General features: G+C 37.0%; 1 protein-coding gene across 24 annotated transcripts in view; it reads right to left on the bottom strand.

Annotated features, from left to right (window-relative positions):
* The window catches only part of LOC123518142 (protein nervous wreck-like), a 164,839-nt gene that overhangs the window by 45,611 nt on the left and 94,807 nt on the right, over nucleotides 1-24,421 (bottom strand). For 21 of the 24 annotated variants that reach the window (XM_045278811.1, XM_045278820.1, XM_045278819.1 and 18 more), the window contains 4 exons: nucleotides 19,113-19,252; nucleotides 17,986-18,090; nucleotides 17,303-17,479; nucleotides 15,458-15,514 (listed from right to left, as the gene is read on the bottom strand). In XM_045278811.1, the coding sequence (XP_045134746.1) occupies nucleotides 15,458-15,514; nucleotides 17,303-17,479; nucleotides 17,986-18,090; nucleotides 19,113-19,252 (479 nt within the window). The remainder of the gene's footprint in view (nucleotides 1-15,457; nucleotides 15,515-17,302; nucleotides 17,480-17,985; nucleotides 18,091-19,112; nucleotides 19,253-24,421) is intronic. The other 3 variants (XM_045278815.1, XM_045278816.1, XM_045278812.1) reach the window with 2 other exon arrangements.

Raw genomic sequence — 24,421 nt, 5'->3', positions numbered from 1 at the left:
TCCATACTCTGGGTGAAGACAAGGCAGGGTGACCTAAGTAGGATATGGGTAGTGGGGTGCTGGGGAGGCCACAGAGGCAAAGGAGGACAACCCAAACACAGCCACAGAGTCTGCCAAGCCCACAGTCATTAGTGTTGTTGCTAACTAACTGTACTATGACAGACTGGAGCAAATCCTATGTTACCCAGTCATTCTCTCTACTCTTATCCAGATTAGTTTTTTAATGGAATGAATGTGTGTGCATGAGTCACTCAATTATGATTGTCTGTTGGTCATGCAGCCAGTTATTTCCCTACATAAAGAGTTCAGAGCTCATACTGACTGATCTTTGGGTAGAATTGAAACCATTCACATACCACTTACTGGCACCGGAAGGCCACAACCCCTTGGGTTACATCCTATATTACTTGTTGCCAAGTAAACAGGGACTACATGTTAAAAGTCTTCTTCATTTGCCTTACCACAACTAGGACTTCAACCAGAGCCTTCTCAATTGTGAGTCAAGCATGCTAGCCACTGCACTGAGTGTATGCAACCATTACATTACATACGCACACCTGTGTGTATTTACCTAGTTGTATTGTACAGGGTTCAAGTGGGGCTCATAGTGTCCTGTCTCCATGTCTCCATTTATCTAATTTTTCCTTAAAGTTATGCACATTATGTGCTATAACAACTTCATTATTCAATGCATTCCACTTCTCCACCGTTCTGTGTGGAAAACTGTATTTTCCAATATCCTTCATTCACTGCCTCATCCTAATCTTCTTTACATGTCCTCTTGTCCTTCTATCTTCTTCTGTCACCAGCACCAGGCCTTCCTTGTCTATCTTTTCAATGCCATTGACTATCTTGTACATTGTTATTAAGTACCCTCGTTCTCTTCTATCTTGTAAGGTTGGTAGTCCCATTTCCTTCAGCCATTCTTCATATGTTAGGTCCAAGGTGTTTTTATCTAGTTGTATTTACCTAGTTGTATTGTACAGTGGGCTCATGATATCCTTTCTCCATGTTTCCATTTATCTAATTTTTCCTTTAAGTTATGCACATTATGTGCTGTAACAACTTCATTATTCAATGCATTCCACTTCTCCACCTTTCTGTGTGGAAAACAGTATTTTCCAATATCCTTCACACACTGCCTCATCCTGATCTTCTTTACATAACCTCTTGTCTTCTTCTAACACAAGGCAGAAAGAAAGTGACTATTTTGTACATTGTTATTAGGACTCCTTGTTCTTTTCTATCTTGTAAGCTTGGTAGTCCCATTTCCTTTAGCCGTTCTTCATATGTTAGGTCTTTTAGTTCTGGCACTATCTTTGTAGCAATCTTCTGTATCCTTTTGAATCTTCTTATATCTTTTTAGAACTGCAAATTCCAGCTTTGGACATATCATGCTTGTGATGATTTTTTTCATCACATCTTTGTCCATGAATTGAAATGCCACTCTTATATTAGTCAACATTTTATATGTTTATGTGCTTTTTGGTGTTCAGATTTTCCTGTATAATCACTCCCAGATCTTTTTCCTCTTTAGTCTTCATTATTTGTTCCTCTCTCATCAAATAGTTCCATATTGGTCTTCTCTTACTCTTTCATAGTTCCATTACGTGACATTTCTTGGCATTGAACACCAATTACCACTTCTTATTCCACTCATATAATTATCTTGTTTATATCTTCCTGTAACAGCATACAGTCCTCCCCGGTTTTGATAACTCTTAGCAGCTTTGCATCATCAGCAAATAAATTAATGTAACTGTTTATCCCATTGTGAATGTCATTTACTTAAATCTGAAACATAATGTGAGCTAACACTGACCCTTGTGGCACTCCACTTGTTACTTTACCCCAAAATGATCATGTATCTCTGATCACAGTTTTCATCTCCCTGTCCTTCAAATAATCCCTTCTCCATTCTAACAAAATTACTCACAGTCCTCCTATGTTCTCTAGTTTCCAAAGTAGTCTTCCACGAGGGACTTTATCAAAAGCCTTTTTTATGTCCAGGTATACTATGTCCACCCATCCATCTCTTCTTTCCACTCCTTCTATTATTCACGAGTAGAAGCTTAATAAGTTTGACAAACATGACCATCATGTCCTGAACCCAAATTATCTGTTTGATATCACTTGTTCTTCTTCCAGATGTTTAACCCATTTTTCTTTGATAATTATTTCACATAACTTTCCTATAATGTTTGTAAGTGACACAAGTCTATGTGTGTGTGTGTGTGTATTTACCTAGTTGTATTTACCTAGTTGTAGTTTTACAGGGCCTGGGCTTTATGCTCGTGTGGCCCCGTCTCCACATCTACACTTATCCAATTTCTCTTTAAAACTATGCACACTCGTTGCTGACACCACTTCCTCACTCAAACTGTTCCAAGTCTCAACATATCTTTGCGGGAAACTATATTTTTTAACATCTCTCAGACATTTTCCCTTCCTCAGTTTCTTACTATGCGATCTTGTGCTTCTAATGTCATATTCTTCTCTCAGGATTAGTTTCTCATTATCCACTTAATCCATTCCGTTAATCAATTTATAAACTTGTATCAGATCCCCTCTCTCTCTCCTCTATTCCAGGGTTGGTAGATCCACAGCTTTTAGTCTCTCCTCATATGTCATCCCTTTAAATTCTGGAACCATTCTTGTAGCCATTTTTTGTAGTCTCTCCAATTTCCTTATGTGTTTCTCTTTATGGGGGGTCCACACAACTCCTGCATATTCCAATCTAGGTCTTATTTTAGTACTTATCAATTTCTTCATCATTTCTTTGTCAATATAGTGAAATGCTAATCCAACATTCCTTAGCAAATTATATGTCTCTCTGAAAATTCTATCAATATGGCTTACCGGTTGATTGTTTTCTTCCATCATCACTCCCAAGTCCTTTCCCTTTTTTACTTTTTCTAGTTCTACTCCATCTCCCATCTTATAAATTCCCACTGGTCGTTTTTAACTTTTTCCCATTTTCATGACATGGCTTTAGTCCACATTGAATTCCATCTCAATCTGTGTGTGTGTATTTACCTAGTTGTAGTTTTACAGGGCCTGGGCTTTATGCTCGTGTGGCCCCGTCTCCATATCTACACTTATCCAATCTTACTTTGAAAGTGTGCACACTCATTGCAGACACTACTTCTTCATCTAAACTGTTCCACATCTCAATACATCTCTGCGGGAAACTATATTTTTTAATATCTGTCAGACATCTTTCTTTTCTCAGCTTTTTACTATGCGATCTTGTGCTTCCGGATGTCATATTCTTCTCTCAGGATCAGTTTCTCATTATCCACTTGGTCCATTCCATTGATCAATTTATAAACTTGTATCAGGTCTCCTCTCTCCCTTCTTTGTTCCAGGGTTGGTAGATCCATAGCCTTTAGTCTCTTCTCATATGTCATCCCTTCAAATTCTGAAACCATTCTTGTAGCTATTTTTTGTAGCCTCTCCAATTTCCTTATGTGTTTCTTTTTATGAGGGGTCCACACTACTCCTGCATATTCCAGTCTGGGTCTTATTATAGCACTTATCAATTTCTTCATCATTTCTTTGTCCATGTAGTGAAATGCTACTCCAATATTCCTTAGCAAATTATATGTTTCTCTAAAAATTCTATCAATATGGCTTCTTCCATCGTCACTCCTAAGTCCTTTTCCTTTTTAACTTTCTCCAGTTCTACTCCATCTCCCATCTTATAGATTCCCACAGGTCGTCTTTCACTCTTTCCCATTTCCATGACATGGCTTTTGTTCACATTGAATTCCATTTCCCACTTCTTACTCCATTTCCAGATCTTATTTAGGTCTTCTTGCAGTATTTCACAATCCTCCTTTTGCTTTATAACTCTGCACAGTTTCGTATCATCTGCAAACAGATTTATGTAGCTGTTCACTCCTTCTGGCATGTCGTTAATATAAATGAGGAAAAGTATTGGTGCCAATACTGACCCCTGTGGCACTCCGCTTTCTACTGCTCTCCACTTGGACTTCATATCTTTAACTACCGTCCTTATTTCTCTCCCCCTCAAATAATTTTCTATCCATCTCAATGTGCTTCCTTTTAAGCCACCCTTCTCCTCTAACTTCCATAGTAATCTTGCATGTGGCACTTTGTCAAATGCCTTTTTTAAATCCAAATAAATACAGTCAACCCATCCTCTCTCTCTTGTACTCTATCAACTATTCTAGAATAGAAACTCAATAAATTAGTTACACAAGACCGTCTTTTCTAAAACCAAATTGGCTATTTGATATTAATTTGTTGTCTTCAAGGAACTCGATCCATTGTTTCTTTATTATTCTTTCACACATCTTGCATATTACACTAGTTAGTGATACCGGTCTGTAATTTAAAGGTTCTTCCTTCCTTCCACTCTTATATATGGGAACCACCTCAGCTCTTTTCCATTCTACTGGTACTGTTCCATTTTCTATTGAGCATTTTATGATGTTGTATATAGGACTTGCTAGTTCTTCCCTACATTCTTTCAGTATTCTGCCTGAGACTTCATCTGGTCCCATTGCCTTCTCTTCATCCAGTTCCTTCATTAACTCTTTTATTTCAAGCTTGGTTACTTTAATCTCTTTCATATAGATTGTCTCTCTATTACCCTGTGGCCTCTCAAATTTGGATTCTTTAGTAAAGACCTCCTGGAATTTATTATTTAATAGTTCTGCCATACTTTTGGGTCTTCCACCATCCCGTTCTCTCCTTTTAACCTTTCTATTGTTTCTTTTGCCTAATTTTTCCATTTATGAATCTATAGAACAATTTTGGTTGCTCCTTACATTTTTCGACAATGTCCTTTTCAAAGTTCTTTTCCTCTTCCTTCCTCACCTTAACATATTCATTTCTCGCTGCCTTGAAGTTTTCCTTATTTGTTGGATTTCTATTTCTCCTCCACCTTTTCCATGCTCCATCTCTTTTCTCCTTTGCCCTAGCACACCTTGCATTAAACCAATCTTTCTTTCCTTCTTCTTTAGGTCTATATTTTGGGACATATTCCTGACTCCTGTTTTGTATATTTCCAAAAATAAGTTATATTCTCTTGCATTGTCTCTGAGTTTTCCATCTCCTCCCAGTTTACGTTTTAAAATAGTTCTTGAGATTCTCAATATCAGCCTTTCTGTAATTTAATCGGTCTCCTTTGTATGAATCATCTCTATCTTCCTTTCCTCTTCTATATCTATTTCTAATATTGCATGGTCACTCTTTCCCAATGGGCACTTATATCTTATATCATCATTCATTTGTATACCCTTGTAAAAACTAGGTCCAATCTCGCCGGCTCGTCGTTTCCTCTGAATCTTGTGCATTCCTTTACTCTCTGGTCCATCATATTGTCTATCATTAGGTTCAAGAATCTTTCTCCCAGGCTTCTTCCCCATACCACTTTCATAATTTTCCCAGTCCACTTCTTTACAGTTGAAATCTCCTACTAATATCACTTTTCTCCTTTCTTTAACGATTCTCATTAGACTCCTTATTGTGTCATCTATCATGTCTTTATATTCTTGATTGGTCCATGAATTTGTTTTGGTGGCACATATGTTACAATGATTGTTAACTCTTTTTTTTATTAATATGCATCTTAAAATACAATACTTCTGCTTTTCCGTCCCCACATTCCACTTGGTTTATCACTATCTCCTTCTTTAACATTATCATGACTCCTCCTCCTCCTTTACCCCCTCTGTCTCTTCTCCATACATTATACCTATTATCCAAGTCTATTTTGATTGCCTCATTTAGTTTTGTTTCAACCAGGCATACAATATCCGGATTTTCTTTTTTTATGTAATCTCTTAATTCTAATGTACTTGATAAAACCCCATCTATGTTTGTATATATCATTTTTAGTCTCTTACCTTTATCATTTTTAGTTAAACTTGTTCCACTTTTTTCTCTTCCTTCTCGTTTATATACCATTTCCTTATCCTGTCTCCTTAAATTCTCCAAAAAAATGCCTTTTCTGACCTTCTGACCTTTCATTATTTTTTTCCCTTACTGGTGCTGCCAGTTCATTGTACACTGTATCTCTTCCTTTCTTCCTCATTTCTATTTTTCTTTATATAGATATCCTTGCAGCCTTCTGTTTCTCTAAGTTTTGTTGTTCTATATAATATTTCTTCTGTTGCTGCTTGTGATTTTAGTAATATTTTAATTGGTCTCGTTTTTCCTTCTTGATATGGTCCCATTCTGTTTATTTCTTCTACTTCCTCTTCCAAGTTCTGCCTATCTTCGTCGTTTAGATTCTTCAGTAGGTCTTTGACTGATTTCATTTCTTCTTTTTCTCTTTTGGTCTATATTTTATATTTTTTCTTTTATTCCAAATACGACTACACTCTTCTTTTTTCTGCAATTTCTCTAACTAGATTTTCTTTTGTCTTGAGGACTCCTATCATTTTGTTTGTCATATTTTCTTCTTTTCTTTAAGTTGTTCTTGAATCACCTCCTGAAAATAAGCCTTATCTTTCTTATCTTGGACTCTCCATGCTTGTGCTTCTTTTTTAATCACGTTCTGTACTCTTTCCTCTTCCTTGTTTACTAGATCTTTCAGCTTCTCTTTTTCTTTCTCGACTTTACCGAGTCCTTCTTCCATCTGCTTTTTGTAGTTAGCTACTTCCTTTTTTAGTTCTTCGTTTTCCGCTCTTAGCCTAGCTTCATTTTCTTCCACTTTTCTTATCCTTTCTCTCAGTCTTATAAACTCCTTTTCCTGTTCTTCATTCTCTTTCATTTCCATATTCTCCTTTATCAATTTATCTAGCTTACATTCAATATTCAACACTCTTAAGTAGTGAAGTAGTCGTCGTATCGAACCCTTCGAATACGCGTTCTCCCTCACCAACATAGTCATCATCAGCCCCTTCTCTATTCTCATGCCTGCATTTTGATGGAATCTCTTTTTCACTCATCATTCCTTAATAATTGATTTCATGAAGAAAAAAAAATGAGTCCACACTAGATAGATAGATAGATGTAAGATGCGCTATTGCCTTTGCAACGGCAGCGCAATTTTCTTTTCTTGCTTCAGGGCTGGGTCAGGGCTAAGTCACTTTTTGTTTTTCTAGTTTTCCAAAGTTCTTCCACATACAGTGTATATTTTTCTATTTCACCTTCACTTACTGGGTTGAACAAAAGAACTTTTTCTAATATGGTGTCTTCTGTAATTGCATATCTGCTGCGGATGTCTTTTAGTCCTTGGCAGTGTAATAAAAAGTGTTGTAGTGTTTCACTTTTTCCTTCCTGGCAGATGTCACACTTTTCCTCCCCTCCACTAAACCTCTTCCTCCAGTTTAGTTGTAAAGAATTGGTTCGGCACCTGAACAATAATTTATATTTAAATGTATTATCATATATGTTTTCTTCCTTGATTTCTTTTTTATTCATAAAGTACATATTCAACATTGATTTTCCTTCCATTCCTGCCCTCCATTTCCTTTCTCCCCATATCCTTACTCTCTCCTTCATGTTCTCTTCAGTCATTTGATTTAATTCTTCCATATTGCTTATGTTGACTTGTTTCATATACCTTTTTATTATTCTAAGCCACTGACTTCCTTTACTATTTTCCTTCATTTCTTGTATTATTTCCCTTAATAAATCATTATTTCCTTTCAATACATGTTTTGCGTAGCATAATTCAATTTTTATATCTCTTTCTTCCATGGTGGCACTTCCTACTTCTCCTTGTAATGCCTCTTCTGCCACATAATTTGGTGCTCCTAAAATATGCCTCCAAACTTTATTTTCTATTCTTTGTAGTTGTTCCAGTTCTGTTTTATTCCAGTCCACTACTGCTCCTCCTGTGAGTACACTTGGCAACACTACACTCTTCCAGTATGTTTTTCCTATTAAGATTTTATTACATGATCTTGCCGCCACTGAAAAAGCTAAATTTGACATTTTTCTTGCCAATTCAATTTTCATTTCTTTATATTTCTTCATATGCTTTCTTTCTTCTGTAATCCTTATTCCTAGATATTTAATTTCTTTTACTACCTCAATATCCTTTATCTTTTCTGGTTTGGGTTCTTTACTATTAATAATCAAACATTGGCTCTTTTGTATATTGATGTTCAGCCTACATTCAGCAGAAGTCTCTGTCACTAAAGTTATCATCTGCTCCATTTCTTTCCTGCTGTTTGATAATAGAAGCCCGTCATCTGCATAGAACAATACTGGAATGTATAGTTTACTGTTTTTAAATCCCATGTGGCTTTCATTTATCTTTTTAATAATATGATTAACAAGTAGCACAAAGAGCAGTGGGGATCCTGTACACCCTTGTCGTATGCCACTGCTTACTGTGACATCCCCAACTTTAATCTGGCCCAAGAACATCTGTGTTTTGTCATTTGTGTATAGTGTTACTATACACTTAACCCTCGGCTATCGCGCCCAATTGGGGCCGAAATAGCCGCGCCATAGCCGAAAACGTGATAGCCGAATTGATCTTGGTGGGAAGGCGGTTTTGGCCAATGAGCGCTCAGATATTCCATGACGTCATGGCGGGGCGCGCGATAGCAGGCATCTGAGGTCACGATAATGAAATTTTAGGAGCTTTTCATGTGTGCGCGATAGCAATAAAACGCGATAGCCGAAGTCGCGATAGCCGAGGGTTCACTGTAGTGTCTATTATCTTGGGGTTGCATTCATAGTATTTTAACACCTTTATTAACTCTTTTCTGTTTACAGAATCCAAGGCTTTTTCAAAATCTATAGTTGTAATTACTAGTTCCTGTTTCCTTTGTTTGCTATTTTCTATGCAATAGTTTAAAATGAATAAATTATCCTCTAGTCGTCTGCCTTCTGTAAATCCTGCTTGGAATACATTTATTTATGCAAGTGACTTAACCCTTAACTTCCGGGGATTAAAATATTTTTTCCTGTCTAATGACGGGGAAAAATGGTACACCTAAAAATTGTCAGAACACAGTTTGAATACTGATAATTATTTTCTCTGTGTTATTCTGAATACAATGATGTACTTTCCAGCTCGATATGACGTCTGAGAGTTTAGTTATTGCCTTATCAAAGTTTCCTCCTCCGGGCATGGTGTGACCAGTCAAGAGGAACAGCCCGGAGAGCGACGCGCTCTCTCTCTCTCTCTCTCTCTCTCTCTCTGTGTGTGTGTGAGAGAGAGAGAGAGAGAGAGAGAGAGAGAGAGAGAGAGAGAGAGAGAGAGAGAGAGAGAGAGAGAGAGAGAGAGAGAGAGAGGAGGAAGGAAGGACATATTATCACTGATTTCTGAGACACGTGTGTGTGTGTGTGTGTGTGTGTGTGTGTGTGTGTGTGTGTGTGTGTGTGTGTGTGTGTGTATATCACTGATTTCTGAGACACGTGTGTGTGTGTGTGTGTGTGTGTGTGTGTGTGTGTGTGTGTGTGTGTGTGTGTGTGTGTGTGTGTGTGTAAGCATTACTCTCTCTCTCTCTCTCTCTCTCTCTCTCTCTCTCTCTCTCTCTCTCTCTCTCTGACAAGTGTTGATGTGTGTAGGCCCGCGTGTGTGACTCAGATGAGTTACCTTCTACTAATTTATTATAATGGAAGATAATGAAAAAGTTGACATGATATGGTCCAAGAAAGCATCACTGAGAAACGCCATGAAATAGTCACAATTGTGTTGCACAGGAGGGAATTCAGCTGTTATGCCAGGAGACACAGATAAATCAGGCATAACTGGGAAAAAATCATCATTGAATTCCCTCCATTGAAAGACAGGTCGGGGTCTCGCGCCACCTCTGCCACGCCCCCTTGATCGTCTCCCCAGAACGCGAGGAGCACGCGCATGCCTGCGTCTCCTAGAAACACTCTGTGTCCTTGACACATTATCTGGAGTCTGTTCTTCATCATTATTGCCTTCACTGTCACTTATACTGTGTAAGAGTCTCTGTCTCTCTGTCTGTTCTCCTGAGAAAGCAGGTGAATGATGCTCTACATCCGTGTCCTCACTACTAGTCTCTTCACTTTCCCCAGTTTCTTCTTCTATATATTCACTGTCACTTTCTTCTAGCTCAGAACCACTGCTAAGTAAAGGGTTCTGCCTTGCTCCATGGTGATTTACAATCTGACCCGATCCTTCGCTGTTATCACTGACCTTTCTACCCAGCGTCACGGAGTTGCCAAGTGTCGCCCATAAAACGGGAAAACAGTTCAGTTACCTCTAAAATTAGGAGCTCTTGTGGAAACACTTGTGTGGTAAAAGATGCCAGATACTTCTACTCACCATCCGCCTCAAGAGAGCGCGCGAGAGACTTAAAATTACGCCGGGAAAAATCTTGATTACTGGGACGAATCCCGTCACTTCGGACGTTCTGACGCAAACGTTTATATACGACCGCCGGAAGTTAAGGGTTAATGTGTTCCAAGAGTTTTCCTTTAATTAAATTCATAGTAAGGCTATTGGTCTGTGCTCTTTTACTTTTGGCTTATTTGTTTTGGCAATCATTACTGTTTTTTATATCTTCCATTCGTCTGGTATTTCATTTTTATTTATGACATGATTTAGGCAAATTGTTAAGGCTTGCAAACACGTTGGATTTTCTTTAAACCATTTTAATATTTCTCCTTTTATCTTATCTGGACCTGGTTGTTTTCTACTTTTTATTTTACTTAGTGCACTTTTCACATCTTCCCTCCATCCATCCCACCCTATTGCTTTACCTTGCTGCCACATTACTGTACCTTCTAAACTATCCATATGTTCCAGTATTTGTTTAGGGAAATATTGTATTCGGTCATCAGCAGTGTAGTTAATCATTAATTTTCCTGTACCATCAGGTTCCAAATTTCCTCTTAGTGCATCATAGTGTTCTTTTAGGTTTTCTGGTATTAGTGTTATTTCATTTCTCCTTCCATACACTATTCTAGGGGTTCTTTCTCTCCTTCTTATCTCAGCAGTATATTCTTCTTTAATTTGCTCATTCCATTCTTCATTAACCTCATTTGGGTGCTTTCTGTATATTGCATTCCAATATTCTATCATTTTTTCAGGCAATACATTCCAGTCTATCCTGTTCCCTACCTCATCATAAACTGCAATTTCCTTTTCCTCCTTTTGGTTAACTCCCCTTAATTTATTTATCATATTCCACATTTTCTTTCCAGAATCCTTTGCTTCTTTAATTTCTTTAGTAATCTTTTTCTCATGTATAGTCATTGCATCCCTTATTCTCTGTTGTACTTTCCTCTTTTGTTTATTGTACAATTCCTCATAATGCTCTCTTTCGTTTATATTGCTTGCATTTCTTTTCAGCCTATTATATTTTTTCTTAATTTAATTTCTCTCCGAATCTCTCCAGTCATCCATACTGGTTCTTCGATTGTCTTATTATAAAAAAAAGTGACCTTTTTCCTATATTTCTTCTTAAGGTGGTAATTCGATGACTCGATATCAATATCGGTTTTTTGGCTCTCCCATTGCTATTTTTTCACCGAATTCAATAATATTTATACACAAGGTGTACGTTTATGGTGTACGTCTTCAGTGTTAATTTGGTACACAAATGTGGCGTAGTTTTTTTGCAATAAATATTTTTTCGGCGATAAGAAAATAATTCAAAATACCATTATAAAATCAAAACTAATAACAGTGTGGCAATTTCCTCTTAACCACATATAATATACATAACAACAAATAAATGTTAGCATTGGCATACACATAACCTATGTTATAACAATTTCATTACACGCCAAATTGTTACCTTTTTTTTTCATCAAAAATTTGAGTTTATAAGCCTGTTGTAAATTTATTTGAGTGAGTTCATGCATTATCATGCTAGCATTTGTTAAGATGAGGTTGTTGATCATTTTGCTGGAAAAATTTTTGAAATTGACCAATTACTGAAAGTTATTCAACAGTATATGCTGAAAAACTGAAAGTCGAGAAAAACGCATTTTTCTGTGAACATCTTCAAAACCCCCACATAACTCGCTTCCTCACTGGGCAACGGTTTCTAGCAGGTGGGCTTTAAGATAGGAGGTACCCTAAAAGTATCCCCTTTAGCCCATAAATTCCCGTGAAAACCCCACATGGTATAAAAAAAAAAAATAACTCACTCCAATATGTACCAAACTCAGATATGTACTTACATAATCCCTTGACAACTGCTTGGAGGCTGGTAGTGGCTGTTTAGATAGTTTCAGGCCATGTTACATCATGGCCTTACACGTCATTGTCACAATTTGGGAACCCAACACGTGTAAAATACGATCAACAGGTAGGCTGCACGCACGCACTCCCTAAGGCTGTATCGATTGGTACTGAGGAGTAGCGTCTTCCTCACCCTCACTGCCTGATACTAAACTATCGTACATCACGCAAAAATAAATAAAACAGCTCAAAAAAAAATAAATACAAGCAAAACAAAGACTAGAAGAAAAAGGGGCGTATGCACGCTTGGGTATTGAAAGGGCCGGCCCTTTAAACCCGCCATTACCAGGTAAGCAGTGCGTTATGTGCCTGGCAACTTCAGCCATGGCTTCCCTCTCCAGAGACGAACCCAAGTACCAAGTTTCCAATTTTTCAATTTTTTTGACCAAATTAACGAATTTCCACCTTAAGGGTTACGTCTGCATTATCCTTTATTAGCATTTCTAGTTTTTTTCATATCTATATTTTCTCCCCTACCATTTATTTCTTCTGTGTCATCCTGCATTCTTTTCAAGAATTGCTCCTTTAATATTTCACAGTCTGTTTTATAATACTCTCTCTCCAAAACTTCTGTTCGTTTCCCTTCTTGGTTTGTATCTATATTGAATACTGACTCCAATAAACAATGATCAGACAAATCAAATATACCTTTTTCTTCATCAATGACCATAGTTTCAAAATACTTGTACATAGATTCATTAACTAACATGAAGTCAATTGCACTTCCTATGTTTCTTTGCCTCCTTGTTATCTCCCCTTCACATTTCTGATCACCATTTAATAGTATCATATTCCATTTTTCCATAATATCTAAAACTAATTTTCCATTATAATTTAAAGGTTGTGGTCCTATAAATCCAAGATGTCCATTGAAGTCTCCTAATAAAATAACCATCTCCTCGTCTTGGACTTTTTCAAGTTCTTCTCCAATTTTCTTTATTATTTTTGCATTACGTTCTTTATCAGACACATCTATGTATATATGTAAATAGCATAATTATCACAACATTCCTTATTTTAATTTCTACTTTCAAAATATCACAGTTATCACATTCCTTTTCATAAATATCACAGCCATCACGCTCATACATCAACACTGATAGTCCTCCTTTTTTATCATTCATATCGCTAATTTTTTCCACACACATTACTCCTTTTGAAAAATCCACCTTCTTATACTTCTGTTGTGTTTCTACCAAACATACATTGCAACATTCATTCATCTCCTCTTTCAATAGTTCTTCCACTTCCAAACTTTTTGCTCTTGTTAATCCCTGTATATTTATTAGTTTTACTTTCACTTCTCTTTTAAGATCCCTACCTAAAAAATTTTCTGCAGAAGTTTTCTGCGCTTGATATACCATCCTGTTTCTCCATTCTCCTTTTTCACTTTCAGTTCCTCTCTCAAGTTCATATCTGTCTCTCGTTCTTTTTTGGTCATATCAGGGGCTATCATAATGCTTTTTAATCTCTCACTCTCTGCATTCCTTAAGTTTTTTGCCTTCTTCAGTATATCAAATTTCTCTGTAACATACCTTAATCTTACTAACTGACCTCTGCCATCACCTATCACATTCCTCTTACCAAGTCTTATTGCCTTTTCTATTTCCACATTTCTCACTCCCACTCCTATTTCAAATACTTCATTGCATCTCTCCTTGTCGTCCTGTTCTCTCTCATAACCTTGTTCCTTACCGGATTCGTGAACACCATACAAGACAAGGTTATTAAGCCTATTCCTTTTATCTTCTTCTCTAACAACTTCTAAAACTTTTTCTGAAATTTCTTCAATTAGGGTTTCCTCTATATTTACTCCCTTTTCTATTGATTCTACTTTACTTTCCAGTGCCAGCAGTCTCTCTTGTAATTCCTCATTTTTAATCTTTAGAATCATATTCTCTTCTTTTAATTCTCTCACCATTGTTTTCATCTCTCTTTGTTGCCTTCTGCACATCCTACAGTTCCATGCAACTATATCCCTTAGCTCCACAATCTTCTCATACTCCTTTGCGGTCACCTGTTCACAGCCGCAATGGAACCACCGATCACCCAGGCCCAGGCCACTGTAAATACTATACAACAGGTATGTAGTGAAGATCAGCTGATCGTTGGAACCGCGCCAGTGCATCCGCCCTCGACCATGTCTCTCGTGTGTGTGTGTGTGTGTGTGTGTGTGTGTGTGTGTGTGTGTGTGTGTGTGTGTGTGTGTGTGTGTGTGTGTGTATTTACCTATTTGAATTTATAATGAATTAGCTATATTCTCTCTCTCTCTCTCTCTCTCTCTCTCTCTCTCTCTCTATTGTGGTGTATAAACATGTGCTTGACTCATCTCAGTGCAGCTTTGGGAACAGGAGCAAAAGGAGGGAATGGAGGGAGGAAGGGAGGGAGAGACAGATAGATGGAGGAAGGGAAGGTGTCAGGGAGGAGTTAATGCAAAGACAACACGGCTACAACAGCTGCCTGGGAGGGACTAAGCCAGGACCATCTTTCTCCTTCTTGGCTTTCTGTCTGCATGCCTTGGGTGGAAGGAGACTTAGTGTACTTTGGCCAGGGATGCACTAAATCTTTTCTATGTGATATCAGTTAATTTCAGAACACTGTAATGCTAAGGTTTGTAATTTTAGAGGGGTGTTGAATAATTCATCAGCAGAAAGGCACTGCAATTTCTAGTACATAAAGGTGGAGTAATTTGGCTGTAATCAATTGTACAAAGAGTAATATTCCAATTTCAGGGTAATTTTCAGCTTCTGCAACCTCCATGACTCATGGAGATAGTTTGATGTATAATCCAATGTTTAGTTCAGTGGCTGAGGCATTTGCACAAGCTTTTGGAACAATCATTCCTGTGGGGTAGAAGCCACATCAATGCTTGGGTAAGCTTTCAATTCTTAGGCTTCATCTATGGATCCTGTAAAGGTCTCAGCCAGTCAAGCTATGAGGGTTTTCCAGCCATCTCTGGGGAGGGGGTTGCATTGAGCATCCCAGCCAACAGAACATACTTGAAGACCACTAAGGCTGTGTTCAGAAGACTTAGTATTGATTTTGAGGTACTGTATTTACATTCTTAATCTTCATCTCCACTTTCTTACATCGACAAGGTAGACATGGCAAATGTGATAACAATCTGAGGCAAGTGTCAGTTGGCTGGAAGGTGCAGCACTCATACTGAGGCCAGATAGTTGGGAAGGAGTATCAGGGGAATGGAAAGAGGGGAGGGCTGGGAGTTACAGAGTTTCAGGAAGAAGGCAAGGGAGGAGAGTGAGCAGTGGCAGGGAGCAGATGATGATCAGTGCCCACCTCGAAACTGTAATCCATGGAGGAGAAAGATACGGGAGCTGCCACTTCCTCATCCAGCTTGAGTGTGATGGGGAAGGGTGGATAAAAGAAAAAAAGGGGGGATGGGATAGTAGACACATGTGGATTTTGGGACAGAAGGAGATATGGAGGAAACTTGCAGTAAGATGGAATAATTACATTGGAGGCATTCCTATCTCTCTCTCTCTCTCTCTCTCTCTCTCTCTCTCTCTCTCTCTCTCTCTCTCTCTCAATAACATGAAATCAAGAAAACCTGTGAGGTCAGTTCTCTGAGGGCAGTACACAATCACTTGGTACAGGGAGGAAGGGCCAATGTCATCATCTACTTTGTGGGCAAAAGAAGGTGGGGGAGGTGAGACCTCTCAAAATGCGTACACAAAGAATATATTGTAATGAAAATAATGACTGTGATGACAATACAACTTATATCTGCATTTGCATATATGCATCACGACTTGATATTGTACCAGTGACTTATTGTCAATTCCTGCAGTGAATGATTAATTACAGTCTGTAGTTATAGTGAATCTCTGTGGATGAAGGTCTGATTGTTTTGGACTGTGATATTACCACAAGGATTTCTGAACAAGATAATGAACAATTACCAAACCTCACATGCTGAGGAATTATCAGACAAGTCACTGTGGGGGTCAAACCAATATGAAAATTTGTGGTCAGTCAGGATGCATCAAAATGCACCACATACAATTTGTGAGATGGGAGACCTGAGTTTATTACTATGGGAGCAAACACTAGAGGTGAATGGGAGGAACCTTGAAAACATTTATTACATAGTGATGGACTCGACTCATTTCCTTTACAGTGGTCGACTCAGGCAGACACAAACTCTCTACTACAAAGATGAAACTGTTGAGTTAAAATACTGAAAAATAATATTCATAAATATTTACATACTACATGTTTAATTTACAAATAATAATCGAAGGTAAATGAATGAAAATATGATGAAATATAACATCTTTGGGTGGTTTTCAGGAAGAGATGAAGGACTAGGAATAGGTAACAAAATTTTGATAAATGTAAATAGTCCAAGGTGAATAGCAAAGGTGATTCTCAGATTCATAAAAACAATGTTACATTATCTACTAAATTCAATAATTTTCAAATGTACTACGGTACATCTTGATGTGAAGAACATTTGAACTTGTAAATAATAGAATAGAAATAAGTCACATCTTATGTATGACCTAAAAAAAAGTGACAGTAGCAAAATAGAAAAAAAAATCAAATTTTGGCAAATAAAAAGACATATTTGAAAGAGGAGCAAAGTATAACCATGATGAATTTACTCTGTGATCATTAACTCATGAACTACCTGTTCAAATAAAAGTATGAACAGAGAATAAATATTATGCTTGCAAAAACTGCACTAGGATAAGGCTGTTGCTGACAAAAGTTACAAAGTATCACAAAAACATCCTATTTTACAGCTCAACAAGAAGAGTTGCTACTCTGGTAAAGGTAATCAGACATTAAGGAAAAATTTCCTTTATTTTACCCAGTGAAATATGCAAATTACAAAGTTGCAGTGCATACTCAGTGCCACTGCAGCCTTAACAGATTATTACTTGCTTGCTGCCATCCATCATGATGACTTATATCAATGTTAATAATAATTTATTGGCACACTAGGCTAAGATCTCCCTTTAAGGGCTACAGAATAGTAAAAATAAAAATAATAAAAATACACAGAGGGGGGTTCACATTGGTTCCTATCACTTAACCACCATATATGATGCACTGAGAATACTGGGCAGTGATGACAATAATGATGACAGTCAAGCTAACTAATGATTCATGACTCACCTCTAAGTTGTACTCTATGGTAGAGAAAGAGATGGCAGCAGCATCACTCGTCTCAAGTGCCGGTGCAGTGGTTGGGACCTCCTGAGCAGGCTCAGCAGCTGGCAGAGCTGCTGCAGGAACAACACCACCAGCTGATGCATCCTCCATCTCTATATAGTTCTGAGGGATGTAGCCAACCTGGTGAAGGAAAGGGAGAGGGCATGTGAGGGATGAGGAAAAAGGTAAGTTTCCAGCACACATTACAAAAAAATAATGAGAATAAATCAAAGCAAACACAAATTGAATAAAACAAATGCATAGGTACAAAGATGTAGAATGGAAGAGAAATAAAACAAAAGAATAAAAGAGATTAATATACATACATGAAGCAATCATTATAGGAATATGACTAATGCTTCCCCTTTAAGAATACCAGAAAAAACAGCATAAAGTCAATTCTTTACCCACTCTGGTATTTCTAGTAAGATATACACCAAATACTTCACTTTTTTTTCAGGGTCGGTCGGATTCTGTATTGGAAAAGGTTCCGTCCACACTTCCAATCATTTAAGATGTTCCCACAACATAAGATATTAAGAATACACTTTGCCACATTTATTCCACCAGCTATAAAACCCATCTGTTCATTATCCTGCCCATCTACACACATCAGCCAGGAAGGAACAACATTCTTTGTGACTCACCTCTCCCTTGTAGTTCCGGGCCTGTACCCAGCCATCCCCGTCACCCTCTCCCATCAGCTCCAGCTCTTCATTCTCAACTATGGTGAGCTCATCGGGATTCTGGGCCTGTGTGGCATGAGGGAAAGGCAAAAGTAACTAAGTTATTGGGTCAAAATACCACAATAATATGTTGATGAGATCAGTTAGTCTTTTTATCTCATTTCTCTAACACTATTCCCTGTCCATCTTATCACTCCATCCCTCATCACTGCTTGTCACTTAAGTGATCACTAGTGAACTTTGTCTTTTCATCTTAAAAAAAATTATACAGTAAGGCCCCGCACTTGGTGAATCTCAGCTTGGTGAAATTAACTTTTGGCGGTAGGGTGGCCACCCCCGAGTGCTCGCTTGGCGATTTGAATTCAAACTTGGCAGTCTCCTGGTGGCCGCACAGTGAACCATGCGGCTCCCTGGTGATGTAAGACCTCTCTCTAAACTTATCAGAATGCAGTGAATCCCCTTCAGCCATTTCGTTGGTGCTATCCTCTGTTCTGCAAGCGTGGGAACGAATTCTAGCGATTTACCGCCAACATGGCCTCTACCAGCACAACAGGTGGTACCGGTGGGGGTAAGGACAATGGTGATGGCGGCAAGGACAAAAGTAGATGAGGTTAATGGGTGGAAAAACAGGAGTTACAGCCTTTATATCATGTGTTATTAGCTTTATATATTGTTTATTGGTCTGTTTTGTACATGTGTTCTAATATGTGAAGGCAAAAGATTTGATTTCAGCTTGAAAGGTGGTATTTTAGGGGTCAAAAGAGGGACTTTGGTAATGACCAAAGACTGATCGAGGCATTCTTTAGTCAATTTATGTGGTATAAAGAACTCGTGCTCAGCGAAATTCGCCAAGTGTGGGGGCTTTCTGTATTACCCTCTCTTTTTTCTGCCATTGCCCAGAATAATGTCATTTCCCTCGATTCCTTAGTCTATTAAGACCAATTTTATTTCTCTCTATTTCCTGGCTATAGTGCTCTCTCTCTCTCTCTCTCTCTCTCTCTCTCTCTCTCTCTCTCTCTCTCATATACATAAGTTTCTAGGCAAATTAAGTATCTGTTATAAGCCACAGACAGCAGCGCTCTTCTCACCGTGTAGTTGTAGAGCACAGTACACTTGGGGAAGGTGCCCACATCCTCTGGTGGCCCATTGGTGACAGGAGGCAGTGGGGACACCGGCACATCTCCCCAATCCACATTCGTGGGGTCCCACATCCCTGTGTCTAACCTCCCTGGAGAACAGGGAAGCAATGCAGAAAGAGAGAGAGAGAGAGAGAGAGAGAGAGAGAGAGAGAGAGAGAGAGAGAGAGAGAGAGAGAGAGAGAGAGAGAGAGAGAGAGAGAGTACACAGAGAGGAGTAACAGACAAGGAAAGACAGATCATTGTACTGTTTTAGTATGTGGTGTATACTGCAGGCAAGTGGATTGTCATGAAAAATGCTGCTTGATAATTCTGTGGCTTACTATGAAAGCATCCTGCATTAGCTACACAATAAACTCTGAATCATCACTACAGTGTTCCAATTACTAATGCTGCTGACAATGCATAAACAAAGATATGTATCTAAGTACTCAAGTAACTATTTACTTATACCAATACTTAAACAAGACAAAAACTCCAAAACACTTATGTAGATCTTATCCAGAGGCAGATATTCAAATTGAATACAACTGTCACTATATTACATTAATGAAGTTATTGGAGGGAGAATGACAATAAGATAGTAATAGATTTTGGTTACATATGAAGATAATTATACCACTGATTAAGAGGATGGATTTCAATATATTCAAATCAATTAGTTGTCATTACAATGGAGAGGGGTTGGTGATAGGAGAATAATCAATTGATAGAGTAAATGATAAAAACAAAATGATTATAACAATGAGGTAAAAGGATAGATTTCAATACATTCAAGTTAAACTCTCTTGTCACTATAATATATCAATAAGACTCTTGGAGAGGGAAATTGATAACCAAAGATTGGTTAATTAATAAATTGGTATCTTGATGCCTTAAGAGCAAAGTTATTATATAGAGCAAGAGAAGAGATTTCAATACACTATGGAGAGAGATGCTAGAACGAGACTCAGTGACAGAGACAACATGTGGCTGAAATCAGACAAATTTTCTTATGCTTGCTAATATTATTATGCTCTTAACTTGATATGTAAAAAAAGAATAAGACTTAAAATCATATGCAGTGAATTGATACAAGGCATATAAGTTATAGCAGACAGCATGCATTGTGTCAGTGAAGCTTAAAGAATTTGCTATATGTAATAAATTATCAAAAAAAGAACATAACATCCTCTATGCTTCTTAAATTTAATAGATGGCGTTGTACTGCAAATTTAGATTATATGTAACTTCAAAAGACATCACTTGCAACTAAAAAAGAAGAAAACATAAATGGAATTTTTTAGTGCCCATAAGTGTACAAGTAATCAATAAGTCATACATTCACTCAAATAGCAGGTGCTGTATTATCATCAGCAATGAAAGGGCAACGAAAAAAATCTCGCACCATCTGTAGTGATCTTTGTGACTAAGCAAAGAAATATAGTTGTTGTCTACAACATACTTGAAGGTAAAGCATCATCATTAATCTCTTGTACTCTATTCATTGATCTTTGTGGCCAAGTAAAATAATATAATTGTTTATAAGAAACTTGAATGCAAAATATTACTAGTGAATATCAATTAATCAGCATCATTTTGAAAGTCATGTTACTTTCCTTTATAGATAGCAATGAAATCTTTGCAATTATCAAGTACCATTTATTTCTACAGACTGAAAAGTTCATGAAAAAAATTGAAAAGCCGATTGCAATACAGTGTTCTGCAATCCATGACAGTTATAAAAGAAAAAAAAATTTTTACTCTATTTAGATTGCTTCCAAACTCTTTTGATTTTTGTAGGAAAACTTACCAATGAAAAGAATATAGAAATTGCCTGCTGATAATGCTATTTCAAAAAGAATAGAAATGGGAATCAATTAACCAATAGATATGAAAGTTGATTTCCTGCCTTATCTTCTTTTGCTTTCACCTTCATTCTTCAACAAAGACTGAATCCAGCATGTGTAGTTCATGAGAAGCTTGCCTGAGTCACTTATGTACAAGAAAAGCTTTGCCTTAGCCAAGTATGTGGCATGTTATGACTTGAGGAGTTGACAGGCACATCATTGTTGCTCAAAATAAGTGGTGAGCATGCAAAGCCACACAAGCTACATGACTATCTCCAGAACTAATACAAAAGATATTTGGCTGGTTACTAATATGAAGGAAATAGCAAGGTGAATGTGTAATTATGTTTGATAGATCAGGGAAGAAATTGATAAACAAGAGTACAATTAGAGTGAAAAATTGAACAGCAGAACTAAGGCAAAGAATACTCGACTAATTATTAACCTCTTCACTCCAGGCAACAGAAAACGGCTCCTGATGCCATATCCGGGATGGTTGTGGTTGGGGAGATACCTGACTCTGAGGCAGCTTTCTCTCTCTCTCTCTCTCTCTCTCTCTCTCTCTCTCTCTCTCTCTCTCTCTCTCTCTCACACTATAGAAATAATGATAATGGTAAGTGATTTTTCATAACAGTTACGTATAATAAGAAATAAACTCACGCAAATTTTAGAGAAAAGAAAATATATATTCTCAAAGCCATTTTCTGGAGATGACAAATGAGAGGAAACATTTCTTTTTATGGTAAACTAATCTATTGGTACCATAGAAAAAAATAAAATAAAATAATTATTTCCAGTATGGCACATCAGTATATATCCTGATATAAGAGAGTCATACACCATCATCAAGTATGCCATTGTATCATTTATGACCTATATTCTGAGAGATCTTATACAGTATCCGGGAAAGAAAACACACCATCTTAGCAAAAAGCAGCCATGATGCAATATGTGCATCATCGGATATGTCATGAGCGCCCTGATGACACAAAACACACATTATTGTGTTGAAGGGGTTAAATATGAAAGTTACAAGTTGAATGTGCAAGTGTGGTACTAGAAGACAGAAAAGAAATCTACAAAGAATACAGAAAGAGTGGAAAATTGAACATTCAAAACTTGTGCAAAGGATTGAATATTGTAGAATTTGATAAGTTAAATGTACAAGTACAATAACAGAACACAGAAAAGAAACTAGCAAACCTATAATAAAAATTGAACTTGCTGAAGAAAAATACCAATTTCTAAATTGAACTTGCTGAAGAAAAATACCATTTCTAAATTAAAGTACAGTGGTACTTTGAGATAGGAACTACCAAAGATATGAGTTTTTTTTAAGATGCAAGCTATGATTTGGTCCATTTCTTATTTCGAGATACGAGCAAAATTTTGAGATACAAGTTGTGCTTGGGAATGTTGCCACTAGTTGGCAGCTCAATGCATCGGTCCAGCCTCAACTGAGATAGTATCTACTTGTTTATTGTAGATCTCATGCATTATGAGTGCTATTTCATCATTTTCACTCTATTAATTGACCTTTTTTTTGTTTTAAGAAACTAGTTTTAATTTACATTTAATGTTTACTTGTGAATGGTGCTTGCATCCCTTCCTCCCTCCCTCCCTCCTCCTCTGCCATTCACCACCATTAGCTGAAAACGTCTGTCTCCAGGGTAAGAACACTAAATAAACTTCTGCATTTATCATATATATATATATATATATATATATATATATATATATATATATATATATATATATATATATATATATATATATATATATATATATATATATATATATATATATATATATATATATATATATATATATATATATATATATATATATATATATATATATATATATATATATATATATATATATATATATATATATATATATATATATATATATATATATATATATATATATATATATATATATATATATATATATATATATATATATATATATATATATATATATATATATATATATATATATATATATATATATATATATATATATATATATATATATATATATATATATATATATATATATATATATATATATATATATATATATATATATATATATATATATATATATATATATATATATATATATATATATATATATATATATATATATATATATATATATATATATATATATATATATATATATATATATATATATATATATATATATATATATATATATATATTGTTGCCCAGGAAAGAGAATCAAATCCCTTATAAGACGCATCCATATATGTGTCTATATAAAGCCTCATCATTGTTTGTCAACAGGAGCTGAAGGGCTGGTGCCTTAATAGAGCAGCCGTGAGGGGCTGTGTTTTTTTTTTTTTTTTTTACGCTAAAGCCTATAGCGCCTGTAGGCACACTTGAAGAGCGTATTGGAAGCGCTGTTCAGCTTTCCCCCATTAGTGGCGCAGGCAATTTTATTTATAGTGGTACCCATATTTGGGCCCATATCACCACCCAAGCTCATCTTGGGTGTAACCACCTAGAGCCTGAGTATCATGATGAGATGTAGGTAACTTTAAACCACTCGACAAATGGCAAAGTGTTTAAGGCTGTACGGGGTGGGATTCAAACCTACGCGTAGACGTCTGCCCGATCCCACGCTCACCACCTTATCCACTGTGCCACTGCCTCTCTCTGTCCTCCATAGACACATGCCAGCCTTACTCAAAACCTCTATGAGCTCGCTGTGGTGTTCAGAGAACCCCATCTTGTGTATACCTGTGCCGCCCTGTGTTGAAGTGACCCTTAATGGTGCAGTGTGTTCGTTTGGTGTTTCTTTATATTTCATGCCTGTGCTAAAGGGCTGGCCACCGTACATGAGTGCCTTGTGTGATGGAAGAAAGTTGTTTTCGTTGTGTTAGGTTAAGTTAGGTTAGTTAGGTACCCAAGTTTAAGGTGTTTGTGTGCCAAATATTTTATTTTCTTACTTTTGTAATAAACAGTTAAGGTGTTTTCTTGTTTTCCTGTTGCCTTGTATTTGTGTCTTGTGTTTTGCATTGGTGTCGTGCTACGGGCAGCCTGCCGAACCCACAAGGTGAGTCTGAGCTTTTGTTACTGGTTGCTGGTATCAGGTACAGGGGGGGATTTTGAGCTTCCCCGGTCTGATGCCCTGCCTTGCCCGGGGCAGTGACTTGTCAGGCAAACCATGTGCACAACAATATATATATACATTTTATATATTGATAAAGTATACATGTGTATGTAACTGAAAAGAAAAACACAAATTTCTCCCATCTCCGCCTATTTCCTCCGACACTTATCACTGAGGGTAAGAACAATGTAAACAAATCTCTGTGGCAGCAGTGGTGCAGCCTCTATCCTCTCTCTCTCTCTCTCTCTCTCTCTCTCTCTCTCTCTCTCTCTCTGCCTACTTAAAACT

This window comes from Portunus trituberculatus, chromosome 43 (genome assembly GCF_017591435.1).
Source record: "Portunus trituberculatus isolate SZX2019 chromosome 43, ASM1759143v1, whole genome shotgun sequence".
Classification (NCBI taxonomy): Eukaryota; Metazoa; Arthropoda; class Malacostraca; order Decapoda; family Portunidae; genus Portunus; species Portunus trituberculatus.
This window is presented reverse-complemented; position numbering and strand designations above follow the sequence as displayed.